The sequence below is a fragment of the Neoarius graeffei genome, chromosome 18, assembly GCF_027579695.1.
Source record: "Neoarius graeffei isolate fNeoGra1 chromosome 18, fNeoGra1.pri, whole genome shotgun sequence".
In the NCBI taxonomy this organism is placed as follows: Eukaryota; Metazoa; Chordata; class Actinopteri; order Siluriformes; family Ariidae; genus Neoarius; species Neoarius graeffei.
This window is the reverse complement of record NC_083586.1, coordinates 48,138,175-48,152,428: the sequence shown is the minus strand read 5'-3', so window position 1 is coordinate 48,152,428 and position 14,254 is coordinate 48,138,175. Positions and strand designations below refer to the sequence as shown.

General features: G+C 40.2%; 1 protein-coding gene across 3 annotated transcripts in view; it reads left to right on the top strand.

Annotated features, from left to right (window-relative positions):
* Nucleotides 1-14,254, top strand: part of dachc (dachshund c) — a 176,805-nt gene that overhangs the window by 142,726 nt on the left and 19,825 nt on the right. For all 3 annotated transcript variants that reach the window (XM_060898954.1, XM_060898953.1, XM_060898952.1), the window contains 2 exons: nucleotides 10,710-10,855; nucleotides 11,840-11,987. In XM_060898954.1, the coding sequence (XP_060754937.1) occupies nucleotides 10,710-10,855; nucleotides 11,840-11,987 (294 nt within the window). The remainder of the gene's footprint in view (nucleotides 1-10,709; nucleotides 10,856-11,839; nucleotides 11,988-14,254) is intronic.

Below are 14,254 nucleotides of genomic sequence, written 5' to 3'. Positions count from 1 at the left end.
ACTTGTCCAGGGTGTACCCCGCCTTTCGCCCGTAGTCAGCTGGGATAGGCTCCAGCTTGCCTGCGACCCTGTAGAACAGGATAAAGCGGCTAGAGATAATGAGATGAGATTTTCTTGCTTTTTTTTGGTTTTTTTTGGGGGGGGTTCCTCTTCTTCTTCTTCTTCTTCTTCTTCAGGGTTTTCTTGGTGGTTGACAAACCAACTTAAAGGTGCATTACTGCCACCGACTGGGCTGGAGTGTGGAACAGGCGATATTAGGGGGGGAAAACAAAAAAACTATATTTTCGCTATTTGTTTCTTTTAAATACTTACTAACAATTTTTTGGGGTTTTGTTTTTGAGTACAGTTTTTATTTCGTCCTCAGTTGGTTCAGTAAGACGCGCCGCCATTTTGTTTTTCTCTGCTCACGGTAAATGAGCTGATATCCTAGTAGTAGAGTAGCCAATCGGAGCACGCGATTGCTCATATCCAGTGAATGTGGATAGAATAATAATAGATAGCTTGAAATCTGATTGCATGTAGATCTACTGATTGAGACATGGGCTGTAATATAGCGTCCTCAACTCATGACTCTAGTTTCTCCACCTTAATTTGTTTTCAGCTGTCATTATCTGATATCACTAGTAAAATATTAGACTGGAATCAGGCATTTATCCAAATAATGGGAACAAAGTGTCCATTGTTCATAAGTAGGGCCTTTAAGAACCACCAAGTATTTGTCGGAAAAGCTGAATGGATGGTGGATACGGGTAATGAGTAACACTGTGTCAATAATGTTTTACTAAATAAATAGCAAATGCTTGTTAAAATGAAGAATGTAAGTCAGGTATTTAGTGATGGAAGTATCATACTGGACATTTTTAGAGTTATGGGTAGTGATGATGGGTAAATAAGAACCAAGCCGTTTTCTTTTCAGATCACTTAATTCATACTAATTGCACTTTTTTGTGTTGTTGTTTTTTTTTTTTTTTGATTCTGTAAAATCTCCTTCCAGATTTTAGCCTTTTCTGGTGGTGTTAAGGCCCGATCCCACAACACCGATAACTATAACTGTACCTACTGTATAACTACAACTCTGACTATCCCTCTGCCTGAATTTAGTTCCAGTCTGGAACAGAAACACCACAACTATAATCCCGACTATAATATCGCTTGGTCCTGACACTCAGGGAAATAAATGCATGCAATTTAGAAATAGTCATGGAAGTTTTTTCCAAGTAGTAGCACATTATTCCGGGTCACACTGTACTGCTTGGACTCCAAAACAACCCATGTACACACTCTGGTGGTTGATATAATACAGATAGGTCACGGATTACGGAAATATAATAAAAAAGGATACAAAATACAGAGTGTTTACGGATTTTATTACGGATGCATCACGGATTCTAATAATTTACAGAGTGGTCACGGACATTTCAGTATATTACAGATCGGTTACCGATTTCATATGGATGATGCATCATGGATAAAAAAATTAAGAAGTTTAAAACAATTAAATGTTTGGACTGCTGAAGTTCATAATTAAAATATCTGACCTGCATTTATATGTTTATTAATTGACTATTGATATTTCACAGGCGGCACGGTGGTGTAGTGGTTAGCGCTGTCGCCTCACAGCAAGAAGGTCCGGGTTCGAGCCCCGTGGCCAACGAGGGCCTTTCTGTGTGGAGTTTGCATGTTCTCCCCGTGTCCGCGTGGGTTTCCTCCGGGTGCTCCGGTTTCCCCCACAGTCCAAAGACATGCAGGTTAGGTTAACTGGTGACTCTAAATTGACCGTAGGTGTGAATGTGAGTGTGAATGGTTGTCTGTGTCTATGTGTCAGCCCTGTGATGACCTGGCGACTTGTCCAGGATGTACCCCGCCTTTCGCCCGTAGTCAGCTGGGATAGGCTCCAGCTTGCCTGCGACCCTGTAGAACAGGATAAAGCGGTTAGAGATAATGAGATGAGATGAGATGATATTTCACAGAAAATCACATATCTGTGAATAAAAGATCCGTGCTTTGTATTATATTTTTAATTTTTCGTGAATCCGTATTCCGTGACTTTATGATGCAACAAGGATGTATAAAGATGCCTGGGAAAAATGGCACGTGCTCAGACAATGTCACATGCCAACAATTACCTGATTGGTCAGATGTTTTATCAGATCAGGTCCAGGCCTGAAGAAATCGCTCCAGAAGTAATCTCGACGATACGGATAAACCCAGGTATCATTATCGGGCTGGTGTGACCACCAAGCACAGAAACCGCAGAGGAACGATTTATTTATAGTTAGAGTTATAGTTATTGGTATTGTGGGACCGGGCCTTTAAGCTTCTAAATATGTTTATTGCCATAGACATGAGTCAAAATAATTTCTGCCATTTTGTTCTCATTTCACTCTCTGACCACTTTCCTTTTATGGAGTTTTGTGGGTGTCACTAAATGCAAATCAGCTGTCGCATGAACACATCTTGCACTTTAAAGGTGATTCATCGACACGTGAGTACGAAAAAAAAAATCAGTGTGAATGTTTATAAATCTGGCAGAAATGTTTAGTTCAGGCTGGCCGACAGGAACATTTACCGGTACGAACAACTTTACTAAAAAAAAAAAAATATTCGCTAAGATGCTCTCAAAACTACAAATCGTACAATCCGGGTTTAAAGCGTTTCCCACAAGTTCGCATCACCATATGGTTGTACAGTAGTCCATGGATTAGTCACATTTGTGCATTCCCGTTTCATGATTAGCATAACAGTGAAGCACAACTTGTCGCTAAGTCTATTCTGTCGTAGCCATACGGTAAAACGGTGTATTATTTATGCACACGGTTTGGGTGAGTGGCCGTGCCATATGGGCAGACAGGGTTATGGAAATAAAGCAGCTGTGTTTTTGAACAGAAAGTCACCTTCCTCCCACCCGCCCTCACCCCCCAAACACTTTTTATTAGCCTGCATAAAGTCAGTTATTACAGCTACGCACACACAGGACCCTCGATGAAGAGAGCCTGTGTGCAGTGCAGTGCAGCATTTTGAAAAGTATGATGTTGGAAGGGTTGTTTTTTCTTTTTTTTTTACAGCCGTGTTGATAAATGTGCTGTGCAATCTCTGGGCTGTAACAGAAGCACTCAACAGCTTTGAAAGCATGCAGCTATGGAACAGCAGGCATGTTATTGAGATCACTGTCATCCCATGACTTATTATCATGGTGCTTTTAAGGGTCCATTGTTTGTTCTAGAGACATTCTTGTGAGCTTTGTGATGATATTATTGGTTTAATAATGTTTACGGCATTAGCGAGATTTTGCAAAACAGAAATCAGTCCGTGAACGCACCGTGCACATGCACGGGTACGAGTCCATATTTAATATCGGCATCCTGTATAATTAGTTACATTTGCTAAACATCAGAGAGAAGAACAATAATACGACAAATTCCTTCTCGCTACAGACCCGTAATAACTGTTGCCCCTGGTTAACCTGCTTCATACCATAAGGCCTCATACATTAGCAGACCCTTTGAAGTTACTGAAGTCAAGATCAAGGCTTCGGCCTGATCAAAAACAACTCATGCGCGCTGCCGTGTGTGTCCGCCTCAGCTGCTGCTTTAAGTGCAGGTCTCAGATCAGTGCTGCTGTAATTAACAAGCATCCAAAACTTTATGACTGATGCAGCCATAAAGTTTGCTGCAAAAGCTTTTTCAAGTCACTGAAAACCTTTTGAAAACTATAAGTGAATATATAAATAATAGGATATATAAAATATACCGCATAATACACTACCGTTCAAAAGTTTGGGGTCACTTTGAAATGTCCTTATTTTTGAAAGAAAAGCACTGTTCTTTTCAATGAAGATCACTTTAAACTAATCAGAAATCCACTCTATACATTGCTAATGTGGTAAATGACTATTCTAGCTGCAAATGTCTGGTTTTTGGTGCAATATCTCCATAGGTGTATAGAGGCCCATTTCCAGCAACTCTCACTCCAGTGTTCTAATGGTACAATGTGTTTGCTCATTGCCTCAGAAGGCTAATGGAGGATTAGAAAACCCTTGTACAATCATGTTAGCACAGCTGAAAACAGTTTAGCTCTTTAGAGAAGCTATAAAACTGACCTTCCTTTGAGCAGATTGAGAGGCTGTCCACACGGCAACGGATTCAGGCGAATCTGATAAAATTGTTTATCGTTTCGGCCTGACGTCCACACGGGACCGGGGTTTTGGGTGCCCCAAAACGATATTTTTTGAGAACGGGTTCCAGAGTGGAAAAATCTGGCAACGGCGCCGTTGCGAAGTCGTCTGGATGAGTAGAACGGATTTGTTTACGATGACGTCACAACCACATGACTAGAACAAGCAGCACTCTCGCTGTTTTGTATGAACCACTGCATTGCATTCACTTTTGTATACTGCTCTCTCTCTCTCATTATCTGTAGCCGCTTTATCCTTCTACAGGGTCGCAGGCAAGCTGGAGCCTATCCCAGCTGACTACGGGCGAAAGGCGGGGTGCACCCTGGACAAGTCGCCAGGTCATCACAGGGCTGACACATAGACACAAACAACCATTCACACTCACATTCACACCTACGGTCAATTTAGAGTCACCAGTTAACCTAACCTGCATGTCTTTGGACTGTGGGGGAAACCGGAGCACCCGGAGGAAACCCACGCGGACACGGGGAGAACATGCAAACTCCACACAGAAAGGCCCTCACCGGCCCCGGGGCTCGAACCCAGGACCTTCTTGCTGTGAGGCGACAGCGCTAACCACTACGCCACCGTGCCGCCCCTTGTATACTGCTTTTCTTTTAAATAAACAAGTAACTGAACCATTTCTTGAATTTCTTTTTTTATTGGATAAGACTGCTTTTCAAAATGTTCACACACAATAAGAAAATTAAGTTATATAAAACTATGCACACTAATAAAACTAATTTGTACACACAGAAGGCACGATTTCCTCGCGTAGTCACAGCCGCCTTCTTCTTCTTCTTGTTGTTGTGTGTTTGTTCCTGTAAGTGCTTCACGCTGGGTAGAAGAAGGGGTTTATGCGCATGCGTCCTACTTCTTCTATTGTTCTGGTGTCTCCGATGGGACCGTCTTACAGCGCACGTAGTGGTGTGGCATGTGTATTGCATCGTTTTCAGCAAGCGTTGCATTGCCATATGTACCTGATATTTTACTGATCCGTTGCCCATTTGGACGCGATATTTTTTTAATAAAATCTCGTTGCCGTTGTCGTGTGGATGTAGCCTGAGTTTCTGGAGCATCACATTTGTGGGGTCGATTAAATGCTCAAAATGGCCAGAAAAATGTCTTGACTATTTTTTCTATTCATTTTACAACTTATGGTGGTAAATAAAAGTGTGACTTTTCATGGAAAACACTAAATTGTCTGGGTGACCCCGAACTTTTGAACGGTAGTGTATATTGGTTTTAAACGCGATTAGGCGATGAAACGGTAAAGAAACACAACCTTGTTTACACTGTTCAACTCCTCACAAAATCTTTCGAAAGCTGCAAAGTCGTTGAGGTTTAAAACGGCAAATTTTCCCAGAATTTTTTTTTAAATGTTGGCCACTCAGCAACATTTTGTTTGCGTTTCATTTGGACTGGACCAAGAAATGAATTAGTCTTGGTTCCTGAATTGGAGAATGCTTAGCACACAACGAATTTCATGATAATCAAAAACCGTTTTTTTTCCAGAATATTTGAATATATGGAAATATATTGCAAGACACTTTTTCAGTGGAATAAAAACATATGTTCTATTTGATTTGATAGCATGCAATACAGTGTCTTGCAAAAGTATTCATCCCCCTTGGTGTTTGTCCTGTTTTTGGGCCGTTAGCATCATTTGATTTACACAACATGCCTACCACTTTAAAGCTGAAAATTGTTGTTTTATTGTGACACAAACAATAATTAAAATGGAAAAAAAAAACAGAAATCTGGAGTGTGTATAGGTATTCACCCCCCAAAGTCAATACTGAATTGGAGAATACTTAGCACACAACCAATTACATGACTCCAAAATAATAATGATCAAAAATGGTTTTTTTCCAGAATGTTTGAATATATTAAATTATTATATATACACAGGATACTTTTTTGATGGAATAATTTTGATGTGTTCTATTCCCTTCTAAAACCTAGCAGGTTTCATTCATTTGGTTTGATAGCATGCAATATTGTTAGCATATCGCTTATCTTACCAGTACATGTATTACGTCAGTCTACTCAATGGAGAATGAATGTTGAATATGGTTTACGATATTGCATGGTTGTCAAGACAACATACTGTATGACGTCACATGTCGGGGACGTAAAACTTCCACGCTAACAATGTGACAATTTGTAAACAAACATGGCCGCCAGGTTTGCTTCGTTAAATACGGAAGATTTTGAGAGAATTTTGAAAGAGAAAGACGTGTTGAACACCCGAAAGGAATGTATAATAATAATAATAATAATAATAATATTGGCTGGCTTTTTTCGTGATCTATCAGATCTATTCCATTCAGCTACTCATCTTCGACTCGTTCAATATCGTGCTAGATGAATGGAATATATCTGATATATCACGACAAACGGCAGCCAATATTATTTAAATATGTCACTCATTTCTACCTTCCTCTTGGTAAACCTATGGGGCATTGTCTTAATTTGCATATTGAAATCTGATTGGCTTCTATAGTTTATGACATAATAACACTTGCATGTCAGATTTTAGGGATAGACAGATGTATTGGCCGACTTTCAGTATTAGCTACATGTTTGAAATCATTTTTAATGAATGTAGCTCAAAAGTATGAAAGTAAAATAAATAAATCAGTATGTTCCTCATTTTGTTTTGGGGTTTGTTTGTTTTTTTCTTTTTCAAAATTATAGGTTCTTGGTTTTAGCCGGCGAGTTTTAGATTTTTTTTTTTTTTTAAAGAACATTGCAAAACAATCTTCCCAGTCTCCCTCGGAGGAACTCCTCCAAGAGGCCTTAGTCATTAAAACATGTTTTTAATTTAAGACTGAGCAGGAGGGCTTTGTTCAAAGGTATTTACATGAAAACCGGAGTAGTTTGATGCCGATCCTATTTCAGAATTGTTCCTCGAACCTTAAGGTCCAGCAGCAACAGCAGCAGCAGGTGTATTGCAGTCGTTCTAACAGAGACGCTATGGTCCAAGTTATAATAAGACCAGATTTGCGATGGCTCTGCACACAAGTGATGGAAATTTACAGTGTGGAGGCCAGAGGTGGAGAGAACATGCTGACTCTCAGCAAACGATCGAGCTGACATTTATTCAGGCCGAGTGACACGGGCCGCATTAGAAACACAAAGTAGCTTTGATGTGCTGTAACGACCTTGGAGTGTTATTAGACCTGTCTGGCACTCGGCCATAAAGACGCACGGCTAAAATGCTCAGCTCTGCATATAAAAACTTGCTGTTTCAGAGGATAAAGTGTTTGTAGGTAAGAAACACTCTGCTTGTTTGTGGCTCTGGGCTCGTCGACAACTAACCTGCGATTTCTGGTTTGTGGTGAAACCCGAGTTCTGCATTACTGCATCAGTTTCATGGATTGGATTCACTTGCATCATTGTTTTGGATAAAAGTGTCTGCCAAAGAATAAATCTGAAACGGCGTACTCTGAGGAACCCCATAACGGTGAATGGCAAGAACACATCACAAAAAAAAAAAAATTCGAAGGGTGTGGTTCATTCTCATTATTCTCATTATCTCTAGCTGCTTTATCCTTCTACAGGGTCGCAGGCAAGCTGGAGCCTATCCCAGCTGACTACGGGCGAAAGGCGGGGTACACCCTGGACAAGTCGCCAGTTCATCACAGGGCTGACACATAGACACAGACAACCATTCACACTCACATTCACACCTACGGTCAATTTAGAGTCACCAGTTAACCTAACCTGCATGTCTTTGGACTGTGGGGGAAACCGGAGCACCCGGAGGAAACCCACGCGGACACGGGGAGAACATGCAAACTCCACACAGAAAGGCCCTCGCCGGCCCCGGGGCTCGAACCCAGGACCTTCTTGCTGTGAGGCGACAGCGCTAACCACTACACCACCGTGCCGCCCGGGTGTGGTTCATTTGCATATAATACTACAGTAGTAATATAAATGAACATGTATTGTTCTTAATTACTTGTCGAAACTTTCACAACCCTGGACTTTTCAGCAAAGTAGGAGATTCTTCGCTGTTTGAAAGTTATCCCTCGGCAGACAGATTGAAGTAAGAGCCAGGCGAGGTAATCCTCGATCTTTTCAAACAGATGTTGTAAACATGGATGTGACACTGCTCTTGAACTTCTGGTCGAAGCTCTTGGAGTTTCCCAGAGGTGTTAGGCAAGGTACTTTAAAAATGTAGCAGAGGCTTGTTTTTTTATCAGCGACGTCCGTCCACAATTCACTAAAATCGCTGCTCCTTCCGGAGTTTTCACTGGATTTCGTTTCTGATTCTTTGGTTTGGAAGATCTAATCAGTCTGCACAGAAGTTACTTCCTGGTTTTGTGGTTTCTCATTAACAAGTCGCTAATTAGGCTGATTAACAAACTTTCAGGAAAATTGCGACTCCTCCCTGAGTTTTCACTGGATTTTGATTCTGATTGTTTTGTTTCGATTGTTTGAATTGTTCTCATGAAGAGCAACTTAGCGAATTATAAGCAAGTCTGGTTTCTCGTGGTACGGCCATGTGAGCTACTGCGTCGCTGATGCGCTGATTTGCATATTAGAATGTGATTGGCTTCTAGATTTTATGATGTCATAACACATGTTCAGCTTGTTCCCATGTTTTGTTTAAGCTAACAATCAATATCAGTTAAGAAAGTGCAGACTTCTTCGTGTCAATCTAAAAAAAAATGCAGTTAGCTGAGTCAAAAGTAGTTCTACAAAGCTACACAACAAAAGTAGTTTACTGTGTTGGATATCCATCCATCCATTCATCCATTATCTGTAGCCACTTTTCCTGTGCAGGGTTGCAGGCAAGCTGGAGCCTATCCCAGCTGACTATGGGCGAGAGGCGGGGTACACCCTGGACAAGTCGCCAGGTCATCGCAGGGCTGACATATAGACAAACAACCATTCACACTCACATTCACACCTACGGTCAATTTAGAGCCACCAATTAGCCTAACCTGCATGTCTTTGGACTGTGGGGGAAACCGGAGCACCCGGAGGAAACCCACGGGGAGAACATGCAAACTCCACACAGAAAGGACCCCATCGGCCACTGGGCTCAAACCCAGACCTTCTTGCTGATCAAACAAACAGTTTGATCTTGTAGTTTTTTTCCAAAAATATTACCTACATTTGGAAACTCACTCTATAAGAAGCAGCCTCATTGGCTTTAGTCAAAATGGAAGAATACCTTTTACCCAACATCAAGAAATATGTAACCAGAGATGACTGACGCCAAGCGAGAGCCAGAAACGAGAGCCACAAACCTATGACCACTTCCTTTTTCAACTTTTGGAAGTAAGAGGGAGACAAATTCCCCTTTATGCAGACAGAATGACCCAGCGCTCCAAAATCTTCAAATCATTGAAGAGGTTTGTTTGTGATGTAAGGTGGCACGCCCACTTATGAGACCGGAACTTCCACGTTTGCTCCCATAGAGATGAATTATGTTGCTTTATCTTGGTATATTCTAAGATCTTTCATGTAATCTAAGGAATCCAAAATGGAGAATGTTAAAAACAATATATAATTAACAGTTATTCCACGAAATCGAGTCGTGCATGAGCTGATAGCCGACAAGACGTGTCGCACCAAGTTGGCTATAAGCCATGTACGACGAGATTGAGTTGAATAACTGTTTTATTCTAGCCACATTCACTGGATTTTGAGAAACAGAGCATTTTTATTTTTAGCAAATTTAATTTAAAAAAATCTTTACACCAAATGACCAACAAAATAATTTCCGCTTAGAATGTAAACAAACCGGCGAAATGACAGGAGCAATTTGTGAAAAATGCAATACTAATAATTCCTGAAAAATAAAAACAGATATGTTCTGACCATCAAATACTTTCATTCCATATTTTGTTGCTTTTTTTGGGGGGGGGGGTTTGCTTTCAAGTAGTTTTTATTTCATCCTTGGTCGGTTCAGCAACACACGCTGCCATTTCTTCTTCTTTTTCTTTATTTTTTTTTGGCGGTTGGCAAACCGACTTAAAGGTGCATTACGGCCACCGACTGGGCTGGAGTGTGGAACAGGCAATATGGGGGGGGAACCCTATATTATTTTAGCTGTTTCTGTTTATTTTAAACACTTGATAAAGTGAGATATCTGACTTGATGTGCACCGCCATTTTGTTTTTCTCTACTCACGGTATATGAGCTGATATCCTAGTAGTAGAGTAGCCAATGAGAGCGCGCGATTGCTCATATCCAATGAATGTGGATCAAATAATGTAAAATATAACATAAAAACCATGAAGCGGTCAATTAAATAATTATTTTACAGCTCCTATTACTACTTACATGATATATAATTTTAAAAGGAACAGTAATATAACATTAAATAAGGTTAATTAATCGAATATCTTCATGTTCAACTCTTCACAGTCAAAGCTCACACTAAATCCCAACTCCTTCACGTCATATGTTGTTACTTACTTATCACTCTGAGTCTTAACTTTCAGCTACAGCTTTAAACTGTTATCATGAACGTGTTATATAACGAATGTGGTTTTTATTATTATTACTGTTACAGAAGAGAGTGTACTGTGCACGCCCACATCTCGCGAGACCTACGAGAGAGTTTCTCACACCATCCCCACACTTCCTCCAGGCTTCCCCGCACCGCTGCTCTTTCCTGAGGGTCTGTCTTCCATTGAAACACTCCTCACTAACATCCAGGTAAGTCCTGTTTCCAGAAAACACATGCACAAGACGGTGCTAAAAAATAATAATAATAATAATAAAAGAATGTGAAAGCGTGGATTGTTTATAGTTTATTGTTTACATCTGATCAGCTCACAAAATTTTTTAGAGGGTTTTACAGTTATTTTATTTGTGGATTAATAAATTTTGTACAGTTGAAACAATTATATAAATTGAATAATTATATATATATATATATATATATATATATATATATCATCTCATTATCTGTAGCCGCTTTATCCTGTTCTACAGGGTCACAGGCAAGCTGGAGCCTATCCCAGCTGACTACGGGCGAAAGGCGGGGTACACCCTGGACAAGTCGCCAGGTCATCACAGGGCTGACACACAGACACAGACAACCATTCACACTCACATTCACACCTACAGTCAATTTAGAGTCACCAGTTACCCTAACCTGCATGTCTTTGGACTGTGGGGGAAACCGGAGCACCCGGAGGAAACCCACGCGGACACGGGGAGAACATGCAAACTCCACACAGAAAGGCCCTCGCCGGCCACGGGGCTCGAACCCGGACCTTCTTGCTGTGAGGCGACAGCGCTAACCACTACACCACCGTGCCGCCCCGTGTATATATATATATATATATATATATATATATACACACACACACACACACACACACACACACACACACACACGGTATATATATATAAATTAAACTCTGAAAAATTAAAAAAAATCCATTATTCAGTACATATGTGATCAAAACTAGATATATACTGCTTGGTTTGTAAACAAATGAAAAATGAATTGTTAAACATTAAATACATGAATTTACAGAAAAATAATGCATTTGTAAATGATAAATTGTATGTTAATGATTATTATCAAGGCATGAAATGAATTTATATCATTAAGTAATTTATTTATTTAGCTAAAAGTATATTTTTTTTTAAAAAAGTGAAGCTTGGTGCTGTGCTTGTGTGTGTGTTCAGGGTCTGCTGAAGGTGGCTATAGATAACGCCCGGGCGCAGGAGAAGCAGGTGCAGCTGGAGAAGACGGAGCTGAAGATGGAGCTTTATCGGGAGAGGGAACTACGTGAGACACTGGAGAGACAGCTCTGCGTGGAGCAGAAAAACCGAGGTCATTACCGTACCCAAACTCTGATCTGAGATCAGGTTAAACTTGTCATGAGGAAATTTGGCCCAAAACCTGATGAAATTCCTTTATGGTTTGGCGTGGAGTTAGATGTTAAATCAAACACAGCAGGTTATTGAGAGTAGGTTAGTTTAAACATCACACCTACAGTGGGAGAGATTAACCGATCTCAAACCTGGGTTAACTCACAATCCTTAGATTCTTGTAAAATTCTGCATTATGTTTCAATAAGTGTGTGGTACACTACAGTGGTGCTTGAAAGTTTGTGAACCCTTTAGAATTTTCTCTATTTCTGCATAAATATAACCTAAAACATCATCAGATTTTCACACAAGTCCTAAAAGTAGATAAAGAGAACCCAGTTAAACAAATGAGACAAAATATTATACTTGGTCATTTATTTATTGAGGAAAATGATCCAATATTACATATCAGTGAGTGGCAAAAGTATGTGAACCTTTGCTTTCAGTATCTGGTGTGACCCCCTTGTGCAGCAATAACTGCAACTAAACGTTTCTGGTAACTGTTGATCAGTCCTGCACACCGGCTTGGAGGAATTTTAGCCCGTTCCTCCATACAGAACAGCTTCAACTCTGGGATGTTGGTGGGTTTCCTCACATGAACTGCTCACTTCAGGTCCTTCCACAACATTTCGATTGGATTAAGGTCAGGAATTTGACTTGCATTGCAATAAATTAAAAGATTCTATGGGTTTAGCCTTACAATTTGAGCACACACAAAGGTACACTTTGTTTGTTGGCCATAAAGACCTTTGAAGTCAGGTTGTCCCTTGATTAAACTATTTATTTACTGTTTTAATTTGTTTATTTTGACATCTACCTAGGTCTACCAAACATAAAACTAAGGTCTGTTATTGTTATTGGTATGGTTTCTGTTATTTTATTATCACTATTATTTTGGTCCAGTCGGGGTGGGGGGAGGGAAGGGAGGGGGGTGGTTTTGAATGTGTTCAAAAAAAAGTTAAAAAAAAAAAAGAAAAATCTTTTGTAACCATGGTGATGATTTATTGCTGCTATCTCTGATTTTTCAATAAAAAGATATATATAAAAAAAAAGGAATTTGACTTGGCCATTCCAAAACATTAACTTTATTCTTCTTTCACCATTCTTTGGTAGAACGACTTGTGTGCTTCGGGTCGTTGTCTTGCTGCATGACCCGCCTTCTCTTGAGATTCAGTTCATGGACAGATGTCCTGACATTTTCCTTTAGAATTCTCTGGTATAATTCAGAATTCATTGTTCCATCAATGATGGCAAGCCGTCCTGGCCCAGATGCAGCAAAACAGGCCCAAACCATGATACTACCACCACCATGTTTCACAGATGGGATCAGGTTCTTATGCTGGAATGCAGTGTTTTCCTTTCTCCAAACATAACGCTTCTCATTTAAACCAAAAAGTTCTATTTTGGTCTCATCCATCCACAAAACATTTTTCCAACAGCCTTCTGGTTTGTCCACATGAGCATTAGCAAACCGCAGATGAGCAGCAATGTTCTTTAGGGAGAGCAGTGGCTTTCTCCTTGCAACCCTGCCATGTACACCATTGTTGTTCAGTGTTCTCCTGATGGTGGATTCATGAACATTAACATTAGCCAATGTTGAGAGAGGCCTTCAGTTGCTTAGAAGTTGCCCTGGGGTCCTTTGTGACCTCGCCGACTATTACACGCCTTGCTCTTGGACTGATCTTTGTTGGTCGACTCCTGGAGAGGGTAACAATGGTCTTGAATTTCCTCTATTTGTACACAACCTGCCTGACTGTGGATTGGTGGAGTCCAAACTCTTTAGAGATGGTTTTGTAACCTTTTCCACCCTGATGAGCATCAGCAACGCTTTTTCTGAGGTCCTTAGAAATCTCCTTTGTTTGTGCCATGATACACTTCCACAAATATGTGTTGTGAAGATCAGACTTTGATAGATCCCTGTTCTTTAAATAAAACAGGGTGCCCACTCACACCTGATTGTCATCCCATTGATTGAAAACACCTAACTCTAATTTCACCTTCAAATTAACTGCTAATCCTAGAGGTTCACATACTTTTGCCACTCACAGATATGTAATATTGGATCATTTTCCTCAATAAATAAATGACCAAGTATAATATTTTTGTCTCATTTGTTTAACTGGGTTCTCTTTATCTACTTTTAGGACTTGTGTGAAAATCTGATGTTGTTTTAGGTCATATTTATGCAGAAATATAGAAAATTCTGAAGGCTTCACAAATTTTCAAGCA